General features: G+C 44.3%; 1 protein-coding gene across 1 annotated transcript; it reads left to right on the forward strand.

Moving 5' to 3' along the window:
• The first annotated feature begins 3073 nt into the window (after positions 1 to 3073).
• LOC103652800 (uncharacterized) lies at positions 3074 to 5897 on the forward strand. The gene is made up of 3 exons (XM_008679780.4): positions 3074 to 3618; positions 3724 to 3919; positions 5172 to 5897. The coding sequence occupies exons 1-3, from the start codon at positions 3205 to 3207 to the stop codon at positions 5453 to 5455; spliced, it is 894 nt and encodes a 297-aa protein (XP_008678002.1). The 5' UTR covers positions 3074 to 3204; the 3' UTR covers positions 5456 to 5897.
• The last annotated feature ends 7978 nt before the right edge of the window (positions 5898 to 13875 follow it).

Raw genomic sequence — 13875 nt, forward strand, 5'->3', positions numbered from 1 at the left:
ATTAGTTCAAAAATAAACTAACAGACGACAAATATTCGAGAACGAAGGTAAGCTGCAATTTGGCAATGTCAAAAGTTCCTGGCTACTATATGTCAGTCTCAATGGCTGCGCCTTGTAAATATTCCCCAATTTATGGTAATCTTGGGTGACGTGTGGCATGAATAACTAAATTAATTACATTGTAAACTCTAGCATGAAAAACCATTACCAAGATATTTGAGGAAGTCCAATAGATTGTTGAGAACCATAACATGAACTCAAACTACTAAAATACTCTAAAGAAACATGGTCCACATGAACACCTATTGTAAAGAATGAACAATACTGCACATCACACAATTTACTCTGATGCAACATGGATTTACTATGATACTACATGCATTCGTATCCATATGGAGTTATTCATTTCAATGTGCACTCGTGTTTTCTGGTCCACATCGTTGGTACAGATAATTTTTTGAAAGCCACTTGAAAACAACGATAAGCTTCTTGCGTTGCTGGATAGATTTCATATTTCTCTAAATGCAGCTGCAAGAGAGCAAAGAGATTGAGCTGGTTAAACACCAATATGTGTCATCTTGCTCTCGACCTGCATGGTCAGGAAGGAGAGAAACAACTGCATGTTCCAGCACACGACATCGTCCCCAACCTCCCCTCTGGCCAAGAAGCAGAGTGATGGATCAGAGTCCATAGTTGAGATCGCTAGGTCGCTCGTGCTTCAGTCAATACGTATGGTTTGCCATTTAGGCTGTTTAGCGGGAATGTTTCATACTGATTTTTTTTTTCTAGAATACCTGCACATCATTTTATTATAAGGTGAGGTAACTCATCAATGTAATTTGTCCTTCATTTGTGGTGCACTGACATATGGTGAAGTTCAAGGGAGCTGCAAGCTTTTTACTCAGCAATAATGGATTTAGCAACCGTGACGAGAGAGAAACAGAGACTGCATTGTTGAAATAGAGGGCACAGTGGACTCGAGTACAAAACAAAGTGATGTACAAAATAGTGTCTGGAAGTTGTAAATGAAACTCCTACAGGTTCACATTTAACATTTGTACTAGTGTAGCAAAGTTGAATGATGGAAGCCCTCTCTTCCTTAAAACACAACACTAGCTAGCATGGGCATTTCATACATATATATATACAGAGGGAGAGATTGCTAGTTGCTTTCATTCTGCTGCCAGAGTTGTTAGTAGTATCAAAACGGAAGACCATACAATGTTCAAAAATCCTTGGCTCTATGAATCTTAGGATGCGCTATCTGCTGTAAAAATCCCTGGCTCTCCATAGTTCTTAGAATGTACTACCTGCATAAAGTAGTAGGTTTGGGAGGTATCGGGAAATTTGTCTGGTTAGTATTACATACACGCCCCTTCCAAAATTTTCATCAATCAAATGTTTTAGGTAGTATAAATACTTAACAAACTCGTTGATGCTTTCAGTTGCAGGAAGTTCTTCTTCGGCACTGGCTACATCAGTGCAACCTACGCCGAAGAAGTTCCACGCTTGCGTTACGCTTCGAAGAGACCAACTGGCACCAGTGGCACAGATCAGTCATCCATTTGACACCAGTGGCACATACCAGACATCTATTTGAAACCAGTGGCACATATCAGTCTTAGATACATGACTGAGGCTTGGAAGAGCAGGGACATTCGGCAGCGATACATTACAAGCCTGTCATCAAAATATTTTCATCGCTAGTGCTACTACTTCTAAAGTTTGGATATGTCAGCGGCTCTATCCTTAACTAAGATACCTTTTGCTGAATGTTTGGCATACAGGAGTGAAACAATAGACTGTGTGCAGGCTTGAGTGGGACTGTCCGTGTTTTTTTTTCCGAGCAAACTAGCTCCCACAACCTGGCTTTGTGAGAAGATAGCAGAGAAAAACACAAGTTTCATTAACTTAAATATAAAAAACGAAGCAGATCTTGGAGAAAAAGAAAAATTAATGCAACATGTCTCGACCAACACTTACAATGGGACGGTGTGCTATGCAGATGTTCAAAACATTAATTTGGGGCTTGATTCAGACGTCCAGTGAGTAGTCACGTAAAGGAGATCAGATCAGATAACACCGTAATAATTTGTGAAGAGACAACACTGATTTATTTACATCTAGTAGGAACCAGACAGGTGTAATTAACGGTAACGCATACCCCTCTGGTAACTGGTTTGCGTGCCAACCAAACTGTATCTAATCAGTGTTGTCGAAAATCATGGTGCACATTCTGCCACCTAATCCATAATTGCAACAATCAAAATCCCAATCTAATAGCATTGTAGACAGCACAAATCTGCGTGGCAGTGAAGCCTCTCCTCCCCTCCGCTTCCACCTGCCTCCGCGCTCATGCGCGTGATGATGTTTTTTTTTTACTTTGGCTCGCTAAGACTGTCCTAATAGAGCGTGTAAAATAGGAGATATAAAACTATAGAAAATATTATTTAACATTATTTGTAGAAGACAGAAGTTTGAAATAGAGGATGATATGATCTGCTGGGGTTTTAGTCACTAGATAGAAAGAGAGAGCTAGAGATATAGATATAGATTTGATAATCGACTTAATTATTTAACCGCCGCCAGCAGAGTACGTGATTTTTTTTAAATGTGTAGCTAGACGTGGGGAAAAGAATATAGAAGGTGCTTTCTTTAAAAAAAATACGTTAGCTAAAGATTGTTGGACTGAGATTTGTTCCCCACGCTAAAAATACAAAAGGAAAAAAAAAAATACAGCGGCAGCATCCCGTACTTCAGGCATCTCACTGCCCCCTTTTCGTCATTTTTCCATACCGAACCACGCTTTGATTTGCATCCGACGTCGTCTCTCTCCACTGTCCAGCAGTTTCCTCCCCAGGCAGCCCCCTGCTTTTGCTGCATCTGCTCTTGGTCCATGGACTCAGCCTCACTGACAGCCGCACCGGAAGAAGCGTGCGTACGCGTGGCCTGCACTGCAACCATTCCACATGCTTCCAACTCCTGGACGAAGCTTCCTCTTCCCCTCTGTTGCGTCAACCACAAAGGACATCGCCGTAACGTCAAAGTCCAAGCAAACCTTTTTTTTTTATTTGCACCGACCGACCGACCGACGACACCGCCAGGTCCGCCACCACCACCGGTACAAGGCACGCACTCCCAGAAATCGCGACACGTCGAACCACGCACGACGCACGCACGCACGCAGACGCAGGCGAAGACGGCATGCGCGCCCTGATGCCGGAGCAGAGGAAGGGTCGGTCGCGGCTCGCCGCCGTCCGGGTGGGGCGGTCGCCGGCGGCGGCGTCGCCGTCCCGCCGCCGCCGCAAGAGCGGGAGCGGCTCGACGGCGGCGCGCCCGGTGCCGACGCCGGGCCCGTCGCGGTCGCGGACGCGGACGCGGCGGGAGGGGAAGAGGCGGGCGCTCGCGCGCTCCGCGTCCGAGCCGCTGCTCTGGTTCGGCGACGCGCGGGTCCACGACGTGCCGCCGCACGGGCCCGGGCTCGGGCTCGGGCTCGATTGCCCGCCGTCCCCTCCGCCGCCGCCGCTCGAGCGTCCGCACACTTGCTTCGACGTCTTTGCCCCGGAGTTCGGCCGCTCCCCCTCCTACGCCTCCCTCACCAGTCCCTGCCCCCGGGAGGTACGGTACGGCCCGGCCCCGCCGGCGAGCTAACCGAAGCCCGGAGTTAGGCAATTTGCGAGGTTTATTCACGGGTGGGAGTGGTTTGGCTGGCGCGGTGTGCAGGAGGCGAAGGTGGTGGTGAGCGTGACGGTTGAGGGCAGCGTCGGCCCGGTGAAGGCCATGGTCAGGCTGGGCGCCAGCGTCGGGGAGGCCATTGCTGCCGTGGTCGAGAGGTACGCCAGGGAGGGGAGAAGCCCGCGCCTGGACCCGGCCGCAGCCGAGAGCTTCCAACTTCACCACTCCCACTTCAGCCTTGAGAGTAAGCCACCACCATTACGCTTGATTTTAGTAAGAAGTGTCATACGAACGTTTCGGTGCTTGTGCTTGTATTTTGGATGTTAGCGTGCGATAGGAACCATTCTGGCTTGATCAAATTGGCGAACCATTCCGGATTTCTCGAAATCGAACTGCAGAGTAAGGCAACCTTAGCTTACTGTTTTCCTGTGATCCACGTTTAGTTATTCTTCATGTCGTTTTGACTCAGAAACCATTCCCGAAAGGCCGAAATGGAATTGCTATTTGTCCAGTGGGTTGATTTGTATTTTAACTACTGTCTGGCTGATTATTTGTGAGACAACTGCAGTTTTAACTACTGTCATAGCTAAAATGAGCTCTGTTGTCAATGACACATCACATCAATGAGACCATAGACATCTAACATTTTTTTTTGCTACTATACATATAGAGACATAGGTTGGAAAATTTTCTGGCTGTCGTTCTCCTGATTCGGTCCTCCAATTATATAGAGCTAGGCGGCTAGGCCCGATGCTTTGGTCGGCAGGATATAACATAAAATATATAATAATGTACTTATCGCGTCAGAAAATTGTGTGGATGCCAACGTCAGTGCATCTTTATGGTGCCATATAATTACATAGATTTTAAAAACCCTGCCCACCGACGTACACAGTTTAAAATATTTGGATTCACTGCTTGATTATGAAATCAATAATAATAATAATCATCATCTATTTCTGCGCCCAGGGTCAGCCATAGCCTATTGGGAACCTTGAGTCAAGTGTGACTGTCAGGATGAGGCTACTAGAAAACATATGGTGGATAGCTTTTGTGTTGACTAACTTCTTGTTTGTCATAAGTGCCACGGCAAGATGGTACATTAAAGCATAAACAACACACACTTCTCTTCGTGTTAGTTGGGCCTCTGAGAGCTGTTTATTACAGTTATAACTGTTATATACTCTGGTCAGAAACAAGTCATTTAATTGTTTCTGATCTGAGGGATTACCTATGTAACTCTGGTCAGAAACAAGTCATTTAATTGTTTCATCCAATAACCAGTTGGCTTCTATATATCAGCTTAAAATTCGAGAGCGCAATACGAATTTGGACCCATTCTCGTTTTTTTTGTATAACACATTACATACTGGATTATGTGTTCATTACCTGCTGAAGCTCTTTGAGCATGAGAGTGACAGATTTTATGGAAATTGAGTCATCCTACCCTAAGACAGGACAAGAGTAACCATCCTGACCATTTTTTACCCTCACAGGTCTGAACAAGAAGGACAGAATCGGAGACGTGGGAGGTAGGAACTTCTACCTGCACAAGAACGATTCAAGCAACGACGGGCTCTACCTCCAGGGCCAGGAGGAGCCCGGTGCAGATCCAAGTGGTGGTGACATCAGCCGGCACTCCTCCTCAGGAGTAGGACAAGCATCTGGTGGCGCTACAAGTCAGCACCAGGTCCTCACCATCGTCATCAGCAAGCTGGATAAGATTGGGCGGCGGACGAGGCGGATCTGGAGGTTCATCACCTGCAACAACTGCGCATGACGCAGCACAATGCACAAAGCATCTGCTGCACAACAGTGCAGGCAAGAGGTAGTTAGCTAATTAACCAGTGAAAGGCTTGGCATGGATTCTGGTTAACCAGTGTGTGGTGTGGTGTGGTGTGTAATCCTAATTCCTAGCAGCAGTTAACCAGTGTACATGCCATTGTGGTTGTGGTTAAACCACAAGAAGAGCCAGTGGGGAAGGGGATAGCCCCACTAAGCAGAGTCATGGGCACCTATCGCCGATTTATTAAGATATGTGTCCATGCGCATGTATAAAATTCAAAAGTTGTAGCTCGAAAGAAAAATTACAGCTCTCTCTCTCTCTCTCTCTCTCTCTATACCGTGGTCGGTGCTGCAGTGTGTCGTTGTCTGTCGTCTCTGCCCAGCTGGGACTGGTTTTACATGAAAACCTTGAAAACTTGTAAGGCTTCGATTTTCAACTGTTCCTGTGTACCAATTGACCTGGGACGTCTATGCTCCACCTCCTATGGCCATGATGAATGATGTGTAGTAGCCCTAGATACAAAAATTAATTGGAATCAAATGCAAATATAGGAATGTGAACTCTTGTTGGGATGCCCATCTAAACTTTGGCGACAATGAAGGTCAACGCAACAAGAATTCAGGGAATTCCTGTCAGCCAAAAACCGACAAGAATTAAGTTGTTACCGACGAGAATTAGTTATTCCTGTTGATATACAGTTAATTACAGTCGGTACTTCGTCGACGCGGGGTTAACTACTAGAGATTAATTAATTCTCGCCGGCTTACTGTAGCCAATGGGAATTAACCACGACACGTATTAACTCCTGTCGGCCCACCCCTGGTCGACAACAATAAGTAATCCCCGTCGACCACTCCCTAGCTGACAACAATTAATGCCATTATCCCTATCGTCTGACATGACCGACTGAAGTTATCTCGGGCACAGTAACTCCTGTTGGCTATGGTCATGCTGACGAGGATTAACCTCGGCCATCCCAAGATTGTCCATAAAAGGGACAATTTCAGACCACCACGTATCACATGGGCGATGTAGGTGATGCCTAGCGGTCCAAAATAGGTAACACATAGTTTTCAAAACCCTAACTATGTAATGGTCCGATTAAAGTAAGTAGTAAAACTATATATATATATATATATATATATATATATATATATATATATATATATATATATATATATATATATATATATATATATATATATATATATATATATATATATATATATATATATATATATATATATATATATATATATATATATATATATATATATACTAGCTGCATGCCCGTGCGTTGCAACGGGAATATATAATACCACTATACTACGACAACTTATATACAAAATCTGTGTTATATTGTTATGAGAAAATGTTTCATAATCAATTTGTGATCCTAGCCATACATAAATTTTGTTATTTTAATCTAGTTATTTCACCACTACATTGCAACCATCAGTATCATGCAGACTTCGATATATGCCACGATTTGTATGGTCTCATCATTGGAGAGCACGAGCACGTTCCACACATGCCGGAAAAATTCCCTCGTACATCGTTAGTCATCAGACACGCACCACCATATGCTCTTGCTTAAACAAAAAGGTAAGTGTGTATGTGTTTGCGAAGAGAATTAAAGGCAGGCCGGCACAAAAGCTACCCTGACGGTGGCGAGGATGACGAACTGGTCACTGTTGTCGATCCTCCTCTGTGTCACCTCCGACGCCAAGATGACGCCACAATCCTCGATATAGTAGTCGTCGAACGCACGCGACATGACGAGTACCGATGACTCTTGGTTGGGCTACCAAACGAAGTGCACCCCGGGCTCATCAGCGAGGTAGTACCCCTAGCCGTTGCACCACCGAATGCGCTATTCCACTACATACATGTCCGGCCAGTAGCGACTTACGTGGCAGGTTGGGCTTCAGGTGGACGATGAGCTGGACGGCGTGATGGCATCGTCGTCGGATGCGGTGTCCAGAACAACCCGAGAGTCGTCGACGTTGGCAACAACCATGAGGCCCCCCTACTTAACGATGGACAGCGCGGTGCAGCTGCTCTGGACCGCGTCCAAGCGGCGGCTTCGCGGGAGCTTGTCGTACACAGCGGCGCATGCGACCACGTAAGACTGCTTTTAGAGGTCGAACTGACAGTCGCCAAGCTTCTTCTCGTCATCGATGAGCGACGACAACGCGAATGCCTCCTCCTCATGGAGTTTGTTCGGGGTTTGAAGTAGGAAACATGGATTCATGCTTGGCGTTGGTTTATGAAAATGACTCACAAGTCTGATCCATGGAAAAAAATATTACGAAGAAAAAAATTCACACATGCAAAAAAGGGAATTTAAGTATAATGCATTATTCAAACAAAAGAAATAGCATGCAAAACTCTTCTTTAAATAATATTACCTCCATCCAAAAATATAATTCAAGAATATCGGTGATACTTATCTACTACTACGCATTGTGCAATGGTAGTAAGTGAGCTTGGAGAGATGTAGTAGATGTGTTTCCTGTCATAGATGTAGACATAAACACATATAGGTGGGTGCCCGTGCGTTGCAACGGAAACATTTAATATCATGATAACTTATGAACAAATGTGTGTTATACTGTTATGTGAAAATGTTTCGTAATTAATTTGTGATCCTAGCCATACATAAATTTTGTTATTTCAATCTAACTATTTCATCACTACATTGCAACCAAAAGTACCGTGCAGACTTCTATACATGATAGCTGAATGCCCGTGCGTTGCAACAGGAATATATAATACCAGTATAGTACGATAACTTATATACAAAATATGTGTTATACCGTTATGATAAAATGTTTCATAATCAATTTGTGATTCTGGCCATACATAAATTTTGTTATTTATAATCTATCTGTTTCACCACTACATTGCAACCATCAGTATCATGCAGACTTTGATATATATCACGATTTGTATGGTCTCATTATTGGAGAGCACGTTTCACACATACCGGAAGAAATTCTCTCGTACATCGTTAGTCATTGGACACGTACCACCATACGCTTTTGCTTAAACAAAAAGGTAAGTGTGTGTTTGCAAGACTAATGGTCAAACATCGTATAACCACAAAGTTAGAATACTATATTAATATATTAAATAAATTAATCCAATAGACATAGATTAACCCAATTAACATAGGATAAATAAATATCTAATTATAAAAGTATGAAACATGGTATAATCAATGTTGTTACTGCGTAGTAAATATTCATACGAGACTAACACAACTGGAACGATTCAATTTGGAATTAAAATGGGAAAGTTACGAATTTCCAAAGTTTCTATGTATTTGATATAGGATTAATTAGGAAATCAATTTTATTGTTGTTTTCATGACAAAACAGAGGTATTATGTGATAAAAATAATATTATAGAATTATAGAAATTGGAATGAACTCATTTAGATTTAATATGAAATTTCCATGAATTAAATGGGTTTCTGCAATTATTTTTAAACTAAAAATCAATTTCTAAACTCCTTTTCCCTATTTTCTTTATTTTCTGGACTGCGTCCCAAATTCCAGAAAAATCAGGGACCAAGCTATAAATGTTTTTCTAGACTCAGTGAGCATAAAGAGTGGACGGTGGGTTAAACACAAAAGACGTTTTAGTTGATGTTGTACACAATTCAACATGAGTCATGTTGGCTAGAGGGTGAAGGCTAGGCATTCTGCTCAATAGATCTAAGATTCAATCCTAGGCAGCCACAGTTTGATTTTTTTTTCTGCGCGCGGAAAACTGGTGTGCGGGATTGGACGGCTGAGATCGCAGAATGACAGAACACAAAAAGGCAAACTACTATTAGTAACTTAATAAGTAGTATATATATATATATATATATATATATATATATAGTATTTAGAGCCCTGGGCTCTCTCTAACTAATGGAAGCCCCGACCAGGTGCGCTGACTGCACCGTATCGACCAGGCGCGTACGCTTTTTTGGCTGACTGTGCCACCTAGTTACGTCAATTATAACTACGCGTTATGCTCAATCTTATTACGTTTTACACACTTTTGGTGTGCGCATGTTTCGCGGCATCCGGGCTCACGAAAAGATCGTGTCCCCGCAATCTGGGCAGCTTACGTCTATCGGGCCCACGAATCAAGGAACTGAGCACTCATTTTTTCAGCTCATCTCTCCCGTAACTCTCGCGGCGGCCGAACCCTAGCGTCTGCGTCCTTGCCCAGCCGCCGGCCACCACCTCCATCCTCGCTCAGATCCGTCTGCGTCCTCGCCCCCTCTGAACTCGCCCAGCCGCCGGGCACCGGTGATGCGTCCGCGTCCTTGCCCCCTCCGGGCTTGCCCAGCCGCCGACAACCAGCGATCCATCCACGCCCTCGCCCGCTCCGGACCATGCCCGCGCCGCCTTCGCGCCCTACGAACTTCCTGTCACGGGCCCGTACACCGTTTCTGTCTTCCTCGAGAAGGGCTTCCTCTCCATCCCCGGGTTCATCCTCGCCGGCGACAACCTCATCGCCAAGTGCCCCTCCTGGTTCTGGTGCATTCTTTACTCATATCGCCCTGCTCTTGTGATTTTTATTCCTAAATACGTCTTTTATGCTAATTTGAATGTGTTATTATGCTCAATTACCAGATCTCGTGTACGCTCCGCATTATAAACACGTAGACCACCAGTTCTATATCATTTTTATGTTCTTTTGGTAAATACGTAGATCCAAGTTATATTTCCCCTAAATAAACTGGACAAACCTAGGAGCAACTACATGATTTATATAAAAAAGATATAGGCACCCCAATTCTGTATCGGCTATAACTCCGATTTGGGTAGTCTGTGTGTACATCCACACTTTCAATCAGCTCAGTTGTCGCGACCCTCTATCAGTTATGATAATGTGTTTTGAAGATGCTTGAATGGTTTCTTGGTTTTCTAGAATCGGAATAATTGTTCAAACTTTTATTAGCATGGTGTAACCTAATTTGATCAATTTTGAGGAATTATTGCCTCTCCTAATAGACTTTTGCATCTTTCATGTATGTGTACAGGTTCAATTATCAATACTATTTTTAGTTGTGATCGTCAGTGTCGTATGCTATAGTAGATAGACTTTTATCAATTACTACTATTTATGATCACTGCCTGATTCTAATTTTCTAAACATTTCTTTGCTGGAATTTGAGAGGGCCTTCATTGATTTCTATAACTCAATATTGCATAAAAATGAAACCGTTTTTCAAGTAATTGGATGGAGAGGGGCTTATAGCCATATGCATCTGTTTGTTTGCATAGTCTAAAACTGAAGTGAACTTAGGTAAGCAGGAGATTCAGTGTAGCATGGCTTTAGATTAAGGATTCAGATGAAAAGAGAGCTGAGTTTTAATGTAGCAGGGTGTGTATATTTGCACCTTTTCGTCGTAATCTGATCTTCTAACTCAAGAGATTTTTCTTTTGGTAATCTGATCTTCTAACTCAAGTGTGCATTCAGTTTAGACTGTAGGTTATGTTAGTCATAACAAGCTAGAAAAGATGATCATATTAACAAGGAAAGATCATATTAACAGTTCATGTTACGTTTGCAGATATGGACCTCGATGGTTTTCTCCACATTAGGAAAGCTGGAAGAGCCTTTTGAACTCACTTTTTTGCTAACAATGGTGTTACGGTGGAACATAGTTTTGCGTGTATGTACCAACAACTAAAATGTAAACACGACATTATCATAGTTGAGTACAGGAATAATTATCTCTTATATCTTATTGTAAAATCTAAAACAGTTCTCCTGTAGATGGTTAGCTTGCATTTTACGCCACAATTACCTCAGATCACTTCTTGTTGTATTTACTCCAATTTACGATATTCCTTGATGCATTTGATGACAACCTCGTGCGCAGAGAGATATATTCGGTCTACATTCGTTATTATGAAACAGATGAATGATTTACGCTAAAATTCGTACTCATTTACGTTGTTTTGGTTCATGTTTTACACATAAATCCGTCCGAGCCAAAACCCGCGTACGTCCGGTGATGCGTGATTTTCGCGCCGTAAATTTCGGCTCCATTCGCCATTACGAAACAGATATACGATTTACGCTAACATTCGTACTAATTTACGATGTTTAGGTTCACGTTTACGCTAAAATCCATTCGAGCCAGAACCTGCGCACTCGGCCGCACATAATTTTCACGCCGTAATCTTGGGACCTATTTGTTGTTACGAAACAGATAAATGATTTACGCTAAATTTCGTATTAATTTACGTTGTTTTAGCTCACGTTTCACGCTGGAATCCGCCCGAGCCAGAACCCGTGAACGATCGGCTACACACAATTTTCACGCCGTAATTTTAGGCTTCATTTACTGTTACAAAACATATATAAGATTTACGCTAAATTCTGTACTCATTTACACTGTTTTAGCTCACGGTTTACGCTGGAATCGGCCCGAGCAAGGACCCGCGCACGATCGGTTGCACGCGATTTTCACGCCGTAATTTTAGGCCCCGTTTGCTGTTACAAAACAGAAATAGGATTTACGCTAAATTGCGAACTCATTTACGCTGTTTTAGCTCACGGTTTACGCTGGAATCCGTCCGAGCCAGAACCAGAACCACATACTGCATGATTTATGCTGTCAAGTACATGTCATTATGCAGTCGTAAACGCTGTCCACAGTGTCATATTCATTCCACGTGTTTCGGGCGTCAAAAGATTCCTTTATGCATGGTTTACGCATCTTTATCCATATATATATGCATTCGTATATTGCCTTACGCGCTTATCGTCCTGAATTCCTGGCTGTTGACTGCATGGCTGCGCGGGTGCTGGGTTGACCGCGTCCTGGCTGGGGCTTCCATTAGTAGGGGAAGCCCAGGGCTTCCATTACCTTTTCCCTATATATATATACAACACATTCATCACATTAACATCATATTCATCAATTAATATTTACATAACATTACATTCATCAATTAACTATATTTGCAACATCAAATCCATCTAAATCATTAATATTTGCATAACATCAAATTCAACATTTCATATTTACAAAACCAAGTTAGAAATAACAAGTATTATACATCAAATCATATTACGCCAAATCACACTAACAAATAACAACGTTAAACAAATTGTAATCACATTATAGTTAACTCCTGTCCGCCATAAACAATCGACGAAAATAAGCATTACCTATGTAACTATCCTAATCGTAAACTATTTGCTTAACAGGTGACAGAGAAGGCACCTGGTCTACGTAGGGAGGTGATAGAGAGTTGACCCTGGCCGGTGTCGATGGGGATCGGCGAGGGGCACGGGCTAGAGCTGGGGCGGCGAAGGTGGTAGCGCGGAGGCAACCAGGGCGTGGCGACGTCCGAGGAGAGGTGGTGAGTGGCAGTGTGGAGGCAACCGGGGGCCGGGGCATGGTGACGGTGGTGGCAGCGCGGAGGCAACCAGGGCGCGACAGCGTCCGAGGAGAGGTGGCGTTCTTTGGTGTCAGTACTGATGATATGGAAGATGGTTGTTACTACTCCACCATTGCCACAGGATGCTGCACAAGGCCAAGCTTCTTGGCGTGAACCTGGCACCAGACTGCGTCGCGTCAACTGTCACCTTAGTGGTCCTGAGGGAGTTTGAGTTTTGGCTGTGTTGGGCCGCTAGTGATGGGCCATGAATTGTAATCGTGGCTGGTATAACTTGAGGACCAGACAGAGTATGAGGGATATGGAAAAACTGAGAATAGAATTGTCTGTTCCCTACCTCTTCCCTTCTTCCTTCTGAATCCTCCGTTCTTCCTCCTCCTCTAGATCCTCTTCCCAATATCAGTAGCTAACAATTGGTATCAGAATCGTTCGATCCTCGGCTTCAATTTGCCAACGCCATGACTCTCGACGTCAAGCTCATCCTCGACGAGTTCAACAGGAGGTTCGACGAGTGGGAGACTCGCTGGGACCGACGCTTCTCGTCTGCCGCGTACATCGACCAACCGCCCAGTGTCAACCACCCCTCCGATGCAGCTGCCCGCACGCCGCCCACCCGGGCTGCAGCCGTTGGGGTCGTCGTCATCGCCGACAACTGGGGCGGATGCTTCGATGACGGCGAGCGGTACTGCGCAGCGCCATCCGTCATCGCCGACGACTGGGGAGGATTATTTGATGGCGAGGTCGCGACTGTCAACACCGAGTTCGCCGACCACTGGTACGGCCCAACCTCCACCGACCCCGACGCACCGCACGATGCGGACGCCAACAGCTTCTTCATCAACACCGGCGAAGGGCCCGTAGAGCCAGTTTTTGGCGATACGGCCGTAGGCGCACTCGGTGACGTGGGCGCTGTCCCAGATCTAGTGGCGGAGGAGGAGGTACCTGTCGACACGCCCACCAAGTGTTTGATGAGAGTCCTCAATCGCGGCGACT

This window comes from Zea mays, chromosome 4 (genome assembly GCF_902167145.1).
Source record: "Zea mays cultivar B73 chromosome 4, Zm-B73-REFERENCE-NAM-5.0, whole genome shotgun sequence".
Classification (NCBI taxonomy): Eukaryota; Viridiplantae; Streptophyta; class Magnoliopsida; order Poales; family Poaceae; genus Zea; species Zea mays.